The sequence below is a fragment of the Halichoerus grypus genome, chromosome 9 (assembly GCF_964656455.1).
Source record: "Halichoerus grypus chromosome 9, mHalGry1.hap1.1, whole genome shotgun sequence".
NCBI classification, from domain to species: domain Eukaryota; kingdom Metazoa; phylum Chordata; class Mammalia; order Carnivora; family Phocidae; genus Halichoerus; species Halichoerus grypus.
The window spans coordinates 102,790,572-102,810,170 of NC_135720.1; the positions used below are offsets into that span (position 1 = coordinate 102,790,572).

The 19,599-nt window shown below is 37.2% G+C and overlaps 1 protein-coding gene across 2 annotated transcripts in view; it reads left to right on the plus strand.

Moving 5' to 3' along the window:
* CYP39A1 (cytochrome P450 family 39 subfamily A member 1) overlaps positions 1-19,599 on the plus strand; it is an 87,344-nt gene that overhangs the window by 52,272 nt on the left and 15,473 nt on the right. For both annotated transcript variants that reach the window (XM_036112962.2, XM_036113036.2), the window contains exons 8-10: positions 7,461-7,594; positions 15,975-16,070; positions 16,924-17,012. In XM_036112962.2, the coding sequence (XP_035968855.2) occupies positions 7,461-7,594; positions 15,975-16,070; positions 16,924-17,012 (319 nt within the window). The remainder of the gene's footprint in view (positions 1-7,460; positions 7,595-15,974; positions 16,071-16,923; positions 17,013-19,599) is intronic.

The following is a 19,599-nucleotide window of genomic DNA, read 5'->3' on the forward strand; positions in this document are numbered from 1 at the left end:
GCAAGGGCTAGGGGACAAATAGATGAAATAAGACCTGTCTGTTTTCAATATTTCTTTTCTGTGTCTGCTTTACTTTGCTTTCAAGGGCTTCTCTTTTAGGTACAATGTGTTCTCTACTTGTCCTTTTGTTTGGCACTCAAGAGATTTTTATACTGCAGGGAAAATGCGCCAGTGTGAATATCAAGATGACTGAGAGGCAAACTTTTATAAAGTAAGGGAAATTTGATTACCTTAGGGAGGTGGGGAAAGAGAACTGAACTACAGTTTTTTCTTACACAGACCAATTTTAGAAGAGAGTAAATATGGAAGTATCAGAAAATTGATTTCCTTAACATTATTGTTTCCATGTGCCCTCTGTTTATGAATGTGATTTGGAGCCATTATAGTACAGTATTTTTTTAAAAGATTTTATTTATTTATTTGACAGAAGAGAGAAAGAGAGCACAAGCAGGGGGAGCAGCAAGCAGAGGGAGAGGGAGAAGCAGGCTCCCCGCCGAGCAGGGAGCCGGACATGGAGCTCTATCCCAGGACCCTGGGATCATGACCCAAGCTGAAGGCAGATGCTTAACCAACTGAGGCACCCAGGTGCCCCAGTATATTTTAAACAAAGGCATTTCTTTTCCTAAGAGGCAGTTTATATTTTCCATGTAAAATTGCCATATATTACAGGATTATTCAGATTCTATGCTAGCCATTGTCCACTTGACTTAGTTATATAAAAGATATATGTAATAGAGATCACACAGAATTTATAGTACTCGTAAAATTCAAATGAATTGGAATTAAATCTGAACTTGTGAGCAATAGGAAGTACAATGAGGAGCAAACCAGCAACTTGTTCCTTTGAAGCTTATTAGTCAGGAATTGGCAAGCTTTTTCTATATAATGCCATATAGTAGTTGTTTTAGACTCTATGGAACATAAGGTCTCTGTCACCACTGCTCAACTCTGCCATTATAATGTGAAAACAGCCCTTAATATATAAACAAATGAGTATTTTTGTATTCCAATAAAACTTTATTTGCAAAAACAGATGGCAAGATGGATTTGGTCTGTGGGCCATACTTTGCCAGCCTGTGCCCTTAGCTGTAGCCTCTTATAAGGGAGAAGAAGAATAAGACCTGAATATATGGCTACTTGTAAGCTCAAGTCAATGACCTCCAGAAGGTACATTGGCATTCTAGTTCAGATGAAGATAGCGTCTTTGTAGCTATAAAAATGATAAAATTTTGGACCAGTTCTGAAATCCTGGCTAATTAAAAGTTCAGAGTTAATTATCACATTATTAAGTTTTAAGGTTCATAATAAATAAAACCCCTTTGCTATCTTGTGCTTTCATGTTAAAAAAAGCTAGTGACTTTTGGTGTCAATATAGTTGACCATTAAACCACACTGGCTTGAAGTGTACGTGAATTCTTTTTTTTTTTTTAATTTTTTTATTGTTATGTTAATCCCTATACATCATTAGTTTTAGATACAGTGTTCCATGATTCATTGTTTGTGGTGAATTCTTTAAAATAAATATATTGGACAGTATTGTTATAGGTACTGACAGATGATTTGTCTTATAAATAGATGATATAAACTTATAGTATTCATAAATACGATACCCAATATTGTCAATGTATTCTCTCTTCCTTATGACTTTCTTAATAGCATTTTCTTTTCTCTGGCTTACTTTGTTCTAAGAATACAGTATATTATATATAATATACAAAATATGTATTGATCAACTGTTTATGTTATCAGTAACGCTTCCAGTCAATAGTAGGCTATTGGGGGGGCTTGGGTGACTCAGTTGGTTAAGCGTCCAACTCTTGGTTTCAGCTGGGGTTGTGGTCTCCAGGCCGTGAGATCAAGCCCCACGTTGGGCTCCACACTCAGCGTGGATTGTGCTTGGGATTCTATCTCTCTTCCTCTCCCTCTGCCCCTCCCCCATCTCACGTGCATGTGCGCTCATAGTAGGCTATTAGTAGTTAAATTGTTGGTGAGTCAAAAGTTATTACATGGATTTTTGACTGGGGGGTGGGAGGGCAGTCAGCACCCCTAATCCCTGCATTGTTCAAGAGTCAGTTGTGTATCCACTCAGAATTTCTAATTTAAATCTTATTTTTTGCCTACTAAGTATGTTTCCCTCCATTGTCTTAAAGAGGTCATTTAAAAACTGATAATAAAAACTATTTTAAACCCAGATTATTTAATAAAATTCAAGCATTTCTTCTACTTCTTTCAATCTAGCACAGTGGTTCTTAAAGTATGGTTACTGGGCCAGCAGCATCAATAGCACCTGAGAACTTGCCAGAAATGCAGATTCTTAAGCCCCACTTCAGACTTACTGAATCAAAAACTTTGAGGGTAGGGCCTTTAGATCTGTGTTTTAACAAGCCTCCCAGGTAATGCTGAGGCATGCTTAATGTTTGAGAACCACTGGTCTAGCATATACCAAGTTCTCAGTAAATTCTTATTTATTTAAAGATTCTCACATTCTCCCTCAGAAATGTCTCTAAAATTTGACTTCTCCTCTGCATCCCTCCCATTGTTGTTACACAAAATAAAAACTTCTTAATTGATTTCTCCCTCCACTATTTTAGACATTTATCCATTTACTCATTCAATAAAAATTTATCAAGTACCTACCATGTGCCAGACAGTGTGCTGGATACTAAGGATACATCAAAAAATAGAAAGAACAAGATTGTGAAAAACATGACATCATATCCAACAATCAACAATAAGCCAAATTATTTCATATATTAACAGGAAATCTAAAGGAAACAAACAGCATGCTAGTGATTTGGGAGATATTAGCTGGTAAGAGAAGGGCTTCCTGAGGAGAAAATATTTTAGCAGAGGTCTGAAGGATAAGAAGGAGCTAGCCTTTCAAACAGTTGGAATAAGGCAGAAGAAATAATAATAATGATGATGGTTACATTTACTGAGTTTTGGCCATATGCCAGTCATAGTTGTAAGAACTTTACATGTATTAACTTTTTTAATCCTCACAACAACCATATAGGGCAGATACTTTCATTATTCCTATTTTGTAGGTGAGCAAACTGAAGCACAAAGAGGTTGGATCATTTATAAAGGTCACACAGCCCCCAGGATTCAGTATGAGATGAGATTAGAGTGTTAGATGGGGGTCTCATTTGCCAAAGTAAGAATTTTGGATTTAATTCTAAATAGCATTGAAGCCTTCAATAGGATCTGCACAGGGTACTGACCTGGTCTGATTTACGTAAGGATGATAGCAGAGCCAGGTGGGAACAAGGAGCGTGATGGTGGCTATCACCATGGGCCAGCTGAAAAATGATGGTGCATTTGGACAAGAGTGGTAGCTATGGAGATGGAGTGATGTGAATGGCAGTAAAATCTATTTGGCGGATAGAAACAACAGGTTTTGGTGATTAATTAAATGGGAGTAAAAGGGAAAGGGATGAATCATGGATGACTTGGGCTTGAGCAACTGGACAAATTTTGCTACCATTTGCAGTGATAGCAAGACCAAGGGAGGAAAGGCTTTATTCTGGTGGGGAAAATGAAGAGTTCAATGTTGGCCAAAGCATGCTTCAAGATGTCTTTTAGACATCCAAGCAGTGCTATCAAGAAGCCAGTTGGATAAACATAAGATGGATCTCAGGAAGGTGATCAAAGGCAGAAGATAAAATTCTTGGTATGACCAGCCTGTTGATGGTATTTTATAGAAAAGCATTTGTTTGAATTCCCAAGAAAAAGAATCTACCTAGAGAAGAGAAGGCCCAGAAATGAAACCTAGGCACTCCTGGGTCACACTCAGAGGTTGGATAAAGGAGCCATCTCTCACTAGCTCTGGCTTCAGCTGGTATGGGCAGCCTGGGACTTCAGTGGAGCACTGAAGTCACTTGATCTAGTGACTTCCTGCACTGAACTCTATTCCAGCTAGCTGAATTCCTCTTCTGTGAACATGTCCTTCACTTTGGTGTATCCAATCCTTTGTTCTGGTTTTACTTCTTCTGGAAGCCTCTCTGACATCTCCTTCACAACCACCCATCCCCACCGACCCCAGTCTGGTCATTGTCACCACTGTGCCCCATAGCACATTGTGTGCCTCAGTGCAGTAACCCTTACCCCATGTTAACTACTTTTAGTTCTTTGCCTTCTCTATCAGACTATAAACTCCTTAAGAGCCAGGGCTCTTCCATTCATCTTCATCCTCAGCACTTGGACACTGCTCAGAGGTTCTCAGTAAATATCTGCTGGGTAAATGATTGAAAGACTTCCTCAGGCATGGTATCCAATTAGTATTGGATAGGCTCTCAAACTGTAGCTTTTCTCCCAACTGAGGTTTCAGGGAAAAGAATCGTTTTATCAGCTATGGAACAAAAGTTGATGAGGAGGGTGTGGTTTCTAGAGTTATTACTAAATTCACACTAATAATAATGGTAACAGTAATGGATACCACCTTGTACTGAACACCTACCACATGTTAGTGCTGTAAGTTTGTGCGTCATTTATAAACTCATAAATTAGAACCTCAGAATTCCTCATTTTAACACTGTCTGGGGAAAGCACTTACCCTTCCTTTCCTTTAGTTTCTTATATCCCCTGCGATGCTTAGTTAGCACTTTGCTCTCCACTAAATGCCAAAAAGATATTTGTTCATTTGATTTAGTAGTGATATCTCTGGCATATGCAACAATTTCAGTCCTTTTTTCAAATAAAGAATTTCTAATTCCGACCATGGATTTTCTAAATTATTTTTCCTGAATTAGCTTAGAAAGTACAGGGATACTACAAGAAAAGAGTAAAGAAGTAAAATTTTGGTGCCATTAGCTTTCCATGGCATATCAAGATAGTTTTCTGATGGTAATAATTCCTTTGGCTTGCAGTAACTACTTGTTAGAGGATTTGGCCACAGGCACACTCAGGCATATGGTATGTGCTGGTAATGCTCAGGCAAATGAAAACCAGGGTTTGTTTGGTTTTTGGTTTTGGGGTTTTTTTTGAAAGATTGTCTTAGGATCCATAGCCATTACATTATATAGCTAATTATCTTTTATGTCCTTGTTAAATAGCTATTGATGATGCTTGTATAGATAATGGGAGTTTTAAAAAGTTTGGGAACGTTGGCATAAATAGCTGTCTCTACTACAGGATTTCTCAAAACCTATAATATGCTAATGTGTTCAGTGAATCACCAATAGAATATTAACATTTCCTGGTATTTGGTTGGCCATAAAACCTTTTGTCTGCTTTAAACATTTGACATCTTGAAAATGTTCTTTCATAGAACACAATTTGGAAAAACTGTTATATTTAGGTTGTGAAGATGCAAAAGCCATACCTATTATTTTCCAGTCCTTGTAATGGAAAAGCAAAAGCAACAGTTTTGCGAGACCCTGTCTGTGAAGGTTAAGCAAGTAGTCCATAAGGTCATTTGTCTCTCTTTAATATTAGGTTACTTAGGTCTGAGCAAATGAGCAGAAGGTCTTAATAAAGAACAGTGCTGTGGGGGTGCCTGGGTAGTGCAGTCGGTTGAGTGTCCAACTCTTCGTTTCAGCTCAGGTCGTGATCTCAGGGTTGTGAGATCGAGCCCTTGTTGGGCTCTGTGCTCAGTGAAGAGTCTGCTTGGAACTCTCTCTCCCTTTCCCTCTGCCCCTCCATGCCACTCTCTCTCTGTCTCTCTGTCTTTCTCTCTCTCAAATAAATAAATAAATAAATAAATCTTAAAAAAAAAAAAAAGAACAATGCTGTGTATCACTATTTCATTGTTGAAGTTTTCATCCTCTCTTAGCCCAAGACAGGAAGTCCCCAAATTCCCCGGTCTCCACATTTTCCAGAATGGCCTTGAAGGTGGCCTATAATGGCCTCAGTGGATCTCTCACTGTTCCATCACATTTACCTCACCTTCTAGGCCCTCTACACCCATTACCATTTTCTGAACATACCCATGCTTTCTGCAGTCTTCCTTTTACTCTTCCTCTTTCCTTTGCCTGGAATATCCACTCATTTATCTCCCCATGTTGAAGTTGGACCATTTGTTAATTCAATATTTATTTACTAATGTCTACTCTCTGCAAAGAACTAATTATAGTTGTAGTTTTAGAGGAAGACACTCACAGAATTTTTTGTTTTTCCTTTAGTTGGTCATGAACCTCCCTGCTTTTATATTAGAACAAAATACTGGAATAGTTTACATGTCACAGAACAGTTTCCTTGCTTGTGTGGCATACCAGTTAACCGTGTGCTTGTCTCTTACCTCCTAGTAGACTAAGTATATTGCAAGAATGCCTTAATTGTTGTAACTCTAGTAGAGCCTAACTCAACTCCTGGCCCTTATTCAGAGCTCAAGAATCTGTCAAGTCGAATGGAATGTATAGATGCCCCTATGGGTACTAACAGAACTATAGCTCAAAAAGCCTGGTTCCCAGATTCCACCAAAGACATTTGCTTCTGACTGCTCAGGAATTCCATATGTACTGACAGATAAGATTTCCCAGGCAGCACCCACCTAGACCTCTCCTGCAGGTTGGGCTTGCTTTAGAACTAGCCTTATCCAGAGTCTAAGAGAGACATGCCTGGAGACCTTACATTTCACTTTTAACCCATTCATTCCCAATACAGTTGGGAAGCAAATGTGAAAGTTGACTTAACTAAACTGACAATGTTGTTGACTTTTATTAAGCAAATACTGTCAAAATCAAATTGAAAGCTGAGTTGTTTTAAATAATTTTCAAAATGCAAACACTTCATTTGAAATACCATTAACTGAAATGTCTAATTGGACTAAAAGACCCTAACCATATTTTGGGTCATAAAAAGATTCACCCCAATCCTTTTTCAGGTGCCTTCAATCTAAACATAAGCTGAGGTATATTACATTAGGAGTGTTTGATACACCTGTGTTTAGAGGGAGAACTCATCATTCCAGATGTAATACATGTGCCCCATTGTCCCTTTCCTCACGTTCTTTTTGGGCCTTCTGAGATGTATGGTTGAAAAATCAAAAGCAAAAATGAAAATGAATCATCAGGGAAGAGGTAGAAGTAGTAAGGCAGATGGCTTCTCAGATCTTTTACTTTATGCTTTTGATGCCAATCTTTTATCACTGTTTCCTTAAGTAGAAGAAGAATTTGGACAAGAAAGAATGAAAGGAGTGAAAATTGAACACTTTTCTGTTGGACCCTATCTTAATCATTTGATAGCCATAGGAAGGTGAAGACCAAGGTTGGATCCCAGTCCATCACCTTGAAATAATCAACAATGGTTTAATTTTGGGGGCCATACATTTGATCTTGGTAAGAGGAAAATGATAAAAAGAGGCACTCAGTTACTAAACTTGGTATGCAAAAAGTAATAGCAATGCTAACACTTGTTGTCAGAGGCAGCTTCTAATCTGTGGGTTGATGATCTTCCATGAAATCACTTTCTGGCTTCTTTAAGTCCACCTTTTAAAAATTTTTTTGGAATTCTCTTTACAGGTAGAGATAAGATGAAAGTATCTGAGGATGACTTGAAGAAACTCCCACTAATCAAGTGGTGTATTTTGGAAGCCATTCGTTTAAGAGCCCCTGGTATCATTACTAGAAAAGTGCTGAAGCCAGTTAAAATTTTGGTGAGCTTTGGTTTGGTTTTAAAAATGAGCACTGGGTATTATATAAGACTGATGAATCACTGAACTCTACCTCTGAAACCAATAATACATTATATGTTAATTAAATGAATTTAAATTAAAAATCAATCAAAAAGAGAAAAAAATAATCAACTTTGAAGGAAAAAGAGTACATATAATGCCCATATATTATTAGATAATTCCTTAAGTTCCATGAAACACTAATGATGCTGGAACAGTTTACTAATAAGAGTTGTGCAGCAGCATCTTATTAATATGGATATTTATCTGTTGACGACTATTTTAGCTAAAATATAACCCTTTAATAATTATTCTGGCTATGTGATTTCATATCAGAATTAGTATAATCCTATAGAAATCAAGCAGGAATGCTATGGATAATAGCAACTGATATTAGCAATCAGCACTGAGTGAGGGAGAGAGGTCCTTTCTATGAGCAAAGTAGGAGAAAATTCTCAAGTGCTCCATAAAAGTTATGTGCATGTGGCTGACTTTCAATTTAATATTTGGCAAATCATGCAGAACAAAATATTTTTTTCAAAATGGCTTGATGTAGGGCCTGCATTATCCAGATAGATCACATTTAGTCAGCCCTCAACTCTTACTAGCTTTTTTACACACAGTTTGAGATGGCTTGGATTCAAACCAAGAAAAATTTTTAGTAGTAGAACACAAAAGAAACAAAAAATCCAAATTTTATAAAAATCGCAACTTGCTACATCTAAAGGAGACATAGTTTATTTAACAGATCTTACATAAATTACAGCATTTAGTTTTAGTGGGATTTTAACAATTTTTGTTTTTAAATAATCTATTAAGTACTTTAAAATATGAGTATAAAAAGGGGTGCCTGGGTAGCTCAGTTGGTTAAGCATCTGACTCTTGATTTCAGCTCCAGTCAAGATCTCAGGGTCTTGGGATCAAGCCCCATATCGGGCTTCTCACTCAGAGGGGAGTGTGCTGGAGATTCTTTCTCCCCCTCTCCCTCCGTCCCTCCCCACCCCTTGCCCCTGCTCACACTCTCTCTCATAAACAAATAAATCTTTTTTTAAAAAAAATATGAGTATAAAAAGATATGCTTTGAGGAGATATGGTCCAACAACTTGGCGCAATTTAGTAGAGGAATGTGTTTATTACTCTGAATAATACTATAATTTTTATTGAACTTTTATTAGCTTTATATCTGGCTAACAGATAATTAGCTGAATTACGGAAGTTATTTACCTGCTAGTAGGTATCTTGATTGTTATTTTAAGTATACAGATCCTATACATGCTTTGTTACATTTATACCTAAATATTTCAGTTATTTGGAGCTTTTGTAAATGGTACTTTTAAAAATTTTGGTTCCCAATGGTACATTACTTGTTTGTAGAAATGCAGTTGATTTTTATGTGTACACCTTGTATCAGCAACTTTGCAAAACTCAACATACTTATTGGTCCTACAAGTGTTGTTATAGATTCCTTGGGAGTTTTTATGTAGATAATATTTTACTTCTTTTATTTCTTTTTCTTGCCTTATTACACTGGCTCTAATGTCCAGCACTATGTTGAATGATAGTAGTGACAACAGATATCCTTGCATTGTTCCTGATCTGAAGAGGAAAGTCTTTCACTATTAAGCTAGATGTTAGCTATAGGTTTTTGGTAGATACTTCTTTTTTTTTTTTTAATATTTTATTTATTTGACAGAGAGAGACACAGTGAGAGAGGGAACACAGCAGGGGGAGTGGAAGAGGGAGAAGCAGGCTTCCCATGGAGCAGGGAGCCCGATGAGGGGCTCGATCCCAGGACCCTGGGATCATGACCTGAGCCAAAGGCAGACACTTAATGACTGAGCCATCCAGGTTCCCCTGATAGATACTTCTTATCAAGTTGAGGAATATCCCTCTATTTCTAATTTGCTGAGAATTTTAATTATGAATGGGTGTTGGATTTTGTCCAGTGCTTTTTCAGCATCAGTAGATATAATCATAAGCTTTTTCTTTTTAACATGTTGTGATGGATTACATTTATTGATTTAAATGTTGAACCAGCCTTTCATCCCTGGAATAAATCTCATTTGATCATGATGTATAATTCTTTTTATACATTGTTAAATTTGTTTTACTAATATTTTGTTGAGGATTTTTTGCATCTCAGTTCATGAGAGATAGTGGCCTATAGTTTTCTTTTCTTTTCTTTTCTCTTTTCTTTTCTTTTCTTTCTGTCTTTCTTTTGTACTGTTTTGTCTGGTTTCTATAACATGACAATCTCTTAAAAAATAGTTTATGCTTGTCTTTCTCCCTTTCTCATGAACACTCAGATTCCTTTCTTCTTTATTCTCTCTTCCACCCTCCTTTCTTTCTCTCTCTTTCTCCTTCATTCCTTCATTCTTTCCTTTCTTCTATCCTTCCTCCTTTTGCTTTCTTTATTTCTCTCTGTGTGTGTGTGTGTGTGTGTGTGTGTGTGAAAGACCGTAAAGAGAAAAATCAGCAGTATGTTTTCCCTCTTCTTCCTTAACTCTTTTCTTTTTCTCTCATTTCCTCTTTCTGATCTCAGATTATAAATTTGTTGTGGCCATTAACATCTCATATTTTTTCAAAGGTAATTTTACTAATTCAAGAACTTTACCAAAAGAAACACCCAAGCTCAAACACATGCACACACATATACACTTGTGCATGTACAACCCCGATGATCCTTTATCTAACTTGCCCCTTGTATGACATCAATACTGAAACCTATGTTTCATCATAGTATAAATCTTTGATTTAAACATTTTTTAAACATTATTATACTTTTCATGCTTCAGAGTTTTAATGTTTATTTCAATGGCCTTATAATAGGCCACTGAATTGATAGCTTAAATATTTAATTATTTCCTAACTCTTGAGAATTTAGATTGTTTCCTTTGTGGTTATTTTAATGTAATTATTTGCATCTTCGTGCATAGTAAATTTTTTTAATGATTATTCTTGAACTTTGTTTTAGTAGTGGATTATTGGTCCAAGGCAATAAGCACATTTATGATTCACTGCATATAATACTCTTACACAACTGAGCTGTTTTATAATTCTAACATTATGGATTCCCAATAAAAATTTTTAATTAAAAGTAATAGATGTCTGAAACAATTAGAGAAGTTATGAAAAGATCATAGTCTCTTATCTCCACTTCCTCACATTCACAGTTTCTTCCTAGAGGACATGAGGCCCAGATGGATCCAGGCTCACTCGAAGCCCTAGTGGTGGCTCTCTTAGTGATCGGGCAACCCAGAGACACGTACTCAGGATGCCATCTTCCAAGAATGCTCCAGAACTTCCTTTCCTTATTTTTCATAATATCTTTTTAATATTTGTAAAAGGTGCAGCAGTGTCTTCTGTACTTACTATTTCTTTTATAAATAAAATAAATACAACCTTTCCTCCGAGGAAGCGTACGCTAATCCCTGTGAACTCCTCCCCTGCAGAGTTGAGGCTTTAACTCTGAAAATGACAACTTGCACAGCTTTTTCTTATTATTACATAAATAAATCATGGTAATTATTTTTCAGGAGGAAACCATTTAAAAAAGCTAAAAGAGGAAAATAAAGATTGCTCAAAATTTTACAAGTCTGATAACCACTAAGAACATTTTGGTATTCTCATAATTTCAGATTTTTTTTCCTGTAGTCTGTGCATTTTAAAAAATTCAGTTGGGGCCATACTGTGCTAATTTTCTCATAATCTGCTTTTATATTAATAGTAGTTCACCAAAGTTTTCTGTCTCAGTAAAAGACATCTACACCGCTTTGAATTGTAGCCTAATAATCTAATATTGGACATAGTATTGATTTTTAAATCAGTTCCCTAATCCTGAATGTGTATGGCTTCCAGCTGTTTATAAACAGTGCGAAGATGGGCATCTGGATAGCCAAATCCTGGTACACATTAGTAATTATTTCCTTAGTATAAATTCATACAATGTGGTCCTTTTAACCTTCATAAATTCTCTAAAACAGGTGAAAAGTCTGTTGAATATATTAATGGGTTCCCAGAAATTTGGATTATAAAAACATTTCAGAGGGGGTCATCTGTGTCAAGTAGTGGCAGAGGTTCATGTTTCCTACACCGTTGGACAACTGCTCAAAGTTCCTTGCCGTGAACACAGCAAGTGCTCTCCCACTGCTCTTTCCTGGTGTCATCTGAACATGGTCTCATCGTTTATTTTTGCTTCTGTGCTTACTCCTTTCTATATTTTTGGAACAAATTAAAACGGACAAATATTATCTACTTTCTTTGACTTATTCTATTCCTTCTTTTTCTTTATTATACTATCTTTCCAAAACTTTTAAACTTCTACCAGTATTCTCTTTTCAAGGTTTTATACTTTTGGTACACGGTTAATCTGCAAGAATGCCCAGAAAAGAATAAACAAGGAAGTGTTGGAAAATATGAATTATTAAAGACTATTAATTATCTTCTCAAGGTATTAAAACATGTTATAAAACTACAACAATTAAAATGGCATGAAATTTAATAAAATAAAATGGTATGATAAGGTGTCATACTAGATGTTCAGTATCAGTATAACAGACTGGATAGATAATACAGAAACAAACCGTTTTGTACATAAGAATGTAATATAGGATAAATGAATCATTATAAGTCAATGAAGGGGAAGAGATTAATATGTGGTTTGGCTAAAAAGTGGGTATTTTTTAACTTTCAGAGTAGCAGTTCTCAAACTTTCTGTTCTCAGCATTGCTTTGTACACTTAGAATTATTGAGAACCCCAAAGAGTGTTATCTATGTGAATTATATCTACCAATATTAACTTTATTATAAACTAAAGCTGAGAAATTGTTATAATATTTATTTGGTAAATAAAAATAACAGGAAACCTATTACACGTTAAAATAATAACATGGTTTTATGAAACATAACTGTATTTTCCAAAACATAAAAAATGTAGAAGAATAGCATCATTTTAAGTTTTTGCAGATCTGTCTAATGCCTTGCTAATAGAGGACATCTGGATTCCCATAAATGTGTCTGGAATCAATCTGTTATGATTTATTATTTCCGTTCATGGAAATAAAGAAAATCCACAGACATGTCACTGGAAAAGGAATCAATATTACAATAGCCTTTTCAGATTGGCTGTTCTCTCATACCTCACTCAAACTCAACAGTGGGAGTTTCTCTCTCTCTCTTTTTAAAGATTTCATTTATTTATTTGAGAGAGAGAGAGCACGAGCAGGGGAGGGGGCAGAGGGAGAGGGAGAAGCAGACTCGCCACTGAGCAGGGAGCCCGATGAGGGGCTCAATCCCAGAACCCCGGGATCATGAGCCAAAGGCAGATGCTTAACCAACTGAGCCACCCAGGTGCCCCAACAGTGGGAGTTTCTTAAAAGTTTGTTGCAATCTGAAATATCAGTGAATTTTTTGTACTCAGTTACATGAAAATCCTTTGGTTTATCCTATACTTTGAATGAGTCTTTTACCCAGGAATGATTTTTGACCTCACAGAGCCTCTGAAAAGGTCTTGAGAACTCCCAGAAGTTTCTAGACCACCTTTGAGAACCACTATGTTAGAGAGAAAAGGGCTGCCAGAGCTTAGGGTTCATCAATGAAACCACAAAAATGAACAGATTTGAATATATTGCATTAAAATTTAACATGTCTTTTTTTTAAAGTATAATCCAAGTTAAATGTAAACCAAAAATTATGAACAAATATAAATATAAGTACAACACAGGGGTAAATAGTTTTAATATTTAAAGAACTTGCAGATCAATAAGTAAAGCATGAATATCACATAGATTATTGAGGACAGGACATGAACACAAGAGTTCATGGGAGAAAATAACTTAACATGGAAAAATGCTCAACAAAGACATAAAAATGTGTATAGAAACCAAAAATAACCTATTAAAAATGTCAGATTAGCAGAGAAGAGGGCAATGAAATGGCATTCATATATTACAGGTAGAAATATATTTAGGCGCAAGATTTGAGGGAACAGTTGAGCAAACCGTATTCACAGCCTTCAAAAATATCCATGCCCTATGTCTTCTGAACATCTATGTTAAAAGATTTTATATGAAAAATGCTTTGTGGAAGAAGATGCTTTTGATGGCATTTATTATAGAAAAAAACCTAGGGAATGATTAAATTATTTATGGTTTAACCTACCCAGTAAAAGATTAAACAAACATTGGGGATAAAACTTCACAATGTGTCTACCATATAAAGGAAAAAACACTTATGCTATAATATTAGGTGAACAAAGTAAGATTCAAAAATTAACTATTCAGCATGATAAAACTATGTTTAACAACAACAACAACAAACACTAAACTGTTTGGTAAAAGTACTGGAGGGAAGTCTAGCCAGTTGATGACTGTTTTTTGATGTTAGCACTCTGGTTGTTTTCTAGCTTTTTCTATTTTTCTGAATTTTCTAAAATTTTGGCAGAGAGCATTTTTTATCATGCAAAAATGTATGCTCTTTAATTTTTTTAAAAGATTTTATTTATGTATTTTGAGAGAGAGAGCACACATGAGCAGGGGGAGGGGCAGAGGAAGGGGGAGAGAGAGAACCTCAAGCTGACTCCATGCTCGAGTGGAGCCCAACGTGGGGCTCTATCTCAGACCCTTTATGCCATTCATCAGCCTGGCATCTGCCTCTGTGACAGGAACTTCTTTCTGGTCTGCTCCGTGTTAATTCTGTTACTGAGATTCCATTTGAAGTCTTTTACTAGCCAGTGTTGTAGGCTTTGGCAGCCAGTAGTCTCCAAGTCATAATTATGGCTCAACAGCCACTAAAGGGGTCTATTTGGTATGGAGGGGAAGGGCAGCCGTTGACTTACCTGGAGCCCTGTCCCAGGGGTCCCCAGCCCTGCCTCCAAATACACATCAGAGTCCTCAGCAGCTGATCTCAGAGTCAGCCATGAGCTCTCTAACCCCAGTTCCAGGAGGGGTAGAAGAAACAGACAGGCTTGGGATCTTACAAGTCTTTCCCTACTTCAAAAATGGTAAGAGGGCACCAGCACCATCCTCGCTCTCTTCCCAGTTTGAGAGCTCTCTCCGGCGCTTCTGGCACTGCAATTGCCAAACCTCAAGCAATATTCAGCCCCCACTGGAGCCAACAGGGCTTCTCTTTGGTTAAAAAATGATGACCCCAGGGTGCCTGGGTGGCTCAGTCATTTAAGTGTCCGACTCTTGATTTCAGCTCAGGTCATGATCTTAGGATCGTAAGATTGAGCCGCGTGTCAGGCTCTGAGCTGGGCATGGAGCCTGCTTAAGATTCTCTCTTTCCTTTGCTCCTCCCCCACCTCTAATAAAAAAAAAAATAATGACCCCCCTTCCCATACACCACTTCCTGCTACCATAAAAAGACGTGTTTTTAATTGTAAGGTGCTTATATTCTAGGTGCATAAGGTAAGTGTTTTGCAAATATCTTGAGGACATTTCAAAATCCCACAGGGTTAAATAGATAAGTGGCTTCCAGTGATTGGTTCTGGGAGTTACTAATAAAATGTCTCTGTCTCAGTAAAGCTGACAGCCATCTAGTGGTTACACACTATGGGAGAGCTCTTTGTCCTATGGTTCCTGAACATGATAATGGAAGAGTGATTTTATGACACGTTTTTAGTTCTTAGAATAATTTATATATCATGAAAACCTACGATAACATAAACAGGGAAGGACAATGCAGACTCTTCTGCTTGAGGAAACACGCTACTTAGCCTCAGTCCCACAGCCACAGCGATCCCAAACGCAAAATCAACCAAAGACACACACAATACTCGCTTTGTCCTATGTCTTCCTAACCAGTTGTCTTCATATTCTTTCTGCCCTAACAGTTGCTCCAGGAGTGAGGAAAAAAAAAAAGAGAGAGAGAGGATCCATTGTCTCTTCCTTGACACTACCATGAGTGTCCCAGGGACAGAACACCCACTGCCCTGTCCTCGGTGCTACTATGGCCAGTGTCCTGTCTCAGATTTTTCTGTTCCACAACCACAACCTAGGGGTCCACTGTGGTTCCCATCATCAGAAGCACTTGCTGCAAACCCCAGTATCGAACATCAAAAGCTGCATCACAGCAGACATATACTAGTTTCTAAAATTTTCTCATTTATCTCATTTATCTAATATTTTTCCCATGTAACCAAATTTATAGGCACATGTAACTAATCATCAGAATTAGAACATAGCCATCGCCTAAGCTGGAAAATAGAAATGATCCTTCCAGGAAAGGGTTAGATGTTCTCACCATTGATTATAAAATATATGTGTCTTCCCTACAATATAGGTGGAGCATTATTTTTAATGACCCAAACTCTCCTGAAAGTAGATTTCAAAAAAATGACTTGAAACTGATTTTTCTATCATAGAATTACACTGTTCCTTCTGGTGACTTGTTGATGTTGTCTCCATTTTGGCTGCATAGAAATCCAAAATATTTTCCTGAACCTGAATTGTTCAAACCTGTAAGTTATCTCTTTCAATATACATTGTCCTTTGATTTTAATTTCTTTTAAACCAGGAGTATGAATTCATAGATTAACTATCCCTCTATCATTAAGCATCCCTATTCTCTGGTAACTAACAACCAAGTTGACTACAAAGGAAAAATTTAGACTTGTAATATGGATGGTATAACACAAATGAGATAGAAAAGTTTTTGAATAAGATTCACCAACTTTAAAATAAACCAGCAAAGTACATGAAAGTAAATATGTCTGGTTCTGACAGAAGACTTATTTTATATTTGTCAGGCAAATTGGTTTTGTTATTGGTTTCCAAGGAGTATAACAAAAGAAGAACAAGGAAAATTAAAACTACTTTGCTGTATCTTAAAATTGAGGAGTTATGGGGCTGAGCAGAATCTTAAGAGTTCATTTAGTCCATTCTCTGCCTTTAGGTAAACTTTTTAAAAAATGGCATCCAAATGTATTCATTCCACATCCCAAGTTCCCTCCACTAAGCAGGACTGCCAGTAACTGACTGAATTTATTACCAAGGGCAATTCTGTGATGGAGCCTGAGACCTTATTATAAATAGTCTTCCTTTTCTGAGGTCAATTCCGTGGTTGATTTACATTATCATTTACATTTACCACTTAACAGAATTCTTTTTAAACCTTTTTTATTTATTGGTTCACATTCCAAAAACACAATTGTGTCTGATATTAATAACAGGTTGGGAAAAAATTACCAACAGCCCTGCAACTTTATATGCAAGGATTAGCTGTACAAAGTCATTTTTAGCCTAGAGAAATAAAGTTAAGCTTATTTATATAAGGCTGATTTGGAAAAAAAAAAAAATGCTTTCTTCCCACAGGAACGTTGGGAAAAGGCAAACTTAGAGAAGCATGCTTTCTTGGACTGGTTCATGGCATTTGGAAGCGGGAAGTACCAGTGTCCTGGAAGGTCAGTGAGACAGCTGGGCCACATTTATCCAAAAAGTCTAAGAAAGATGATGGCTCTGGGGGGGGGGGGAGTTTTGGCTTAATCACCCTTTTCTTTATTATCAAACTACAGGGAGATCCAGGAGACCATGTTTTGTTTGGTTGGCTAGTTGTATTGTGCGGTATCTTTGTGGGAATGTCTACAGTGGCTTCTGATGAACCTCATGAGAACAAAAATATTATATTTGCTGCTACATGATGAAAGCAGGGTTATTAAAATTTTTTTTATAGAATGGATTAGAGTGGGGTGTAACTTAGGTTATATAATCATGCTTATATTCCATGTGAGAGACATGGAGTGGTAGGATCTACTAGATTGGGAAAATAATTAGAAATGGGATGGATCAAGGGGAAGGATTTGTGGAGGACTGTGGCTAGAATGTAGGTGGCTGGAAGACATGATGGAAATGGAGAAATCAGGAACAAGAGCAAGTTTGGTGGACAAGATGTTAAGTTTTCCTTTGAAAACTACTTAGTCTGAGATGTGGCAGGTATGTATCATATAACCAAAATCTGTAGGTTAAATCTGAATGTTGAATAAATGTAACAATAAATAAAACCTCCATAGTCTAGTTTTTCTGCTTTTAAAAGTCCTTAACTTTTCTATTTAAGTAGCCAAACCATGAAACATTGTTTCTAAAGACAGACAAAGCAGAATTTTTCAGGAAAGTGATGACTTCATTTGGACAGTGTTCTAGCAAGATGGATCTTTGCATTAGAAACTTAATCCCACAGATCTTTAGTATAATCCTCAGAAAACTGCACCCATTCTAAATTTGTATACCAAGAGCCAATTTATTTTCTCATGTACCAAATACTTAGTGAGCCAGAGAAAATTGCCTTTAAAGTAACTGACGATCAAAGTTCATCATGAACACATAGCCTTATGGCCTTGCAGCTGTCACCCCTTGGAGTTCTGGCCACTGAGGCAGTATGAGAACCCCGCTCATTAGTGAACACAGAAGGTTTTGCTGAATTTAGTAAATAAGTATTCAGTGCTGCTATCAGCTGCCAACCAAAAATCAGAATGGAAGAATATTGTTCCTGCTCTGAATAATGGGAATTCTGGAAATATGTTTGGAGGAAGAACCCCTGCTAAGCACTTCTCCATTGCTGGGAAGCCCTTGGAAACAGGTAGGAAGGGAACTCTTCCCAGTAGTAATTCTATTGCTGGAGAAGTCTGATAGTTTTGTAGAAAAACAGGAGAAAGCAGCAAGAACTACCACACTTCTTCAGCAATGGTAGCATGCAGAATGAGGAGTTTGCCTTACAGTGGATGTTCTCTTCTTAAACTATGAATTTAAATGAAGGAATAAAACAGGGGATTTCCAGTGTCGAGTGGATATCTCTGAGAGTTGATGATCTCAGCACAAAGGAATGTGCTTGCTGTACTGCGCTTGCGTGAGCAGACACACACACACACACACACACACACACACACACACACACACACACCACCCTCCATCCAACAGCCTTAATTTCCCTTGCTTCCCATCCCTGCAAGAGGATGCCTGGTTGGCTGTCTCACTGTGGTCGCTGATACGGGTTACATTCCAGTGTAAAACAATAACCCTGATCTTTGGCAAGATACCTCACTTACAAAAGCTTGCTTGGTTAAGAAGAGGGTGTAGTAAGAGTAAGTCTACAACACTTGAGAAGTGGAAATGAAGCGTGGATTCCTCAGGAGTAGAAACTGTGATCTCTACTTTTTGTGTATGTGTTTGGGTCCTTCCTATATCCTGGGGCAGTACTAGGCAACACTTGTATTGAATTACTAATGAAAATTACACAGTGATGGGAAAATTAGTTCAAACATAGGTCTGGCTGATAGTAGTAGGGTTCAACCTAACAGATATCTCTGGAGCACCTAATATTAGTATGTTTATTCTTCCATTCAGTAAATATTTACTGAGGGTATGCTCTATGCCAGGATAGGGTTCTACGAGCTACCTTGGAAAACAAAATAAGGGATGAAGTCCCTTCCCTCAAGGAGGTTATTGTCTTAACTCCAGTCACTTCAGGAACCACTGGGGAAATTCAAAGACACATAACATTCCTGAGTCGCTTATAATGTAGCTGGGGAGATGAGACAGAGCAACATGAAAAACAAGCTCTACTTAACAGCATAAGATGACCCATGAGAAATGCCAGATGACATATGTACATAATAACCACCGTAGGAGTTTTGAGGACGGAGATTAGAAAAGGCTTATGGACTCGATGAGAGTCATCAATAAGCACAGAGGAAAGCTCACCTTCCCAAGGGGCAGTGATATCAAAGTTTGAGGGGAGGAAGAAAAGTAAGCACTCACAGGAATGGGATGGAATGCAATGTACCTGTGTGTTGGGGTTTGTGAAGCTCTGCATACAGTTGGTTCTACATGTTTATTTGAACGATAATACAATCTTAATAACTGTGCCTTATTCAGTAAAGTATCCTCACAGTACTTGGAGAAGTACTTGTATACTTAGAAATAGTTGAGTGCTTTTGAGGAGGAAGCACACTCAAATCTCTGTGGATTTCATGATAAGTTGCAAATTCAGTTTAC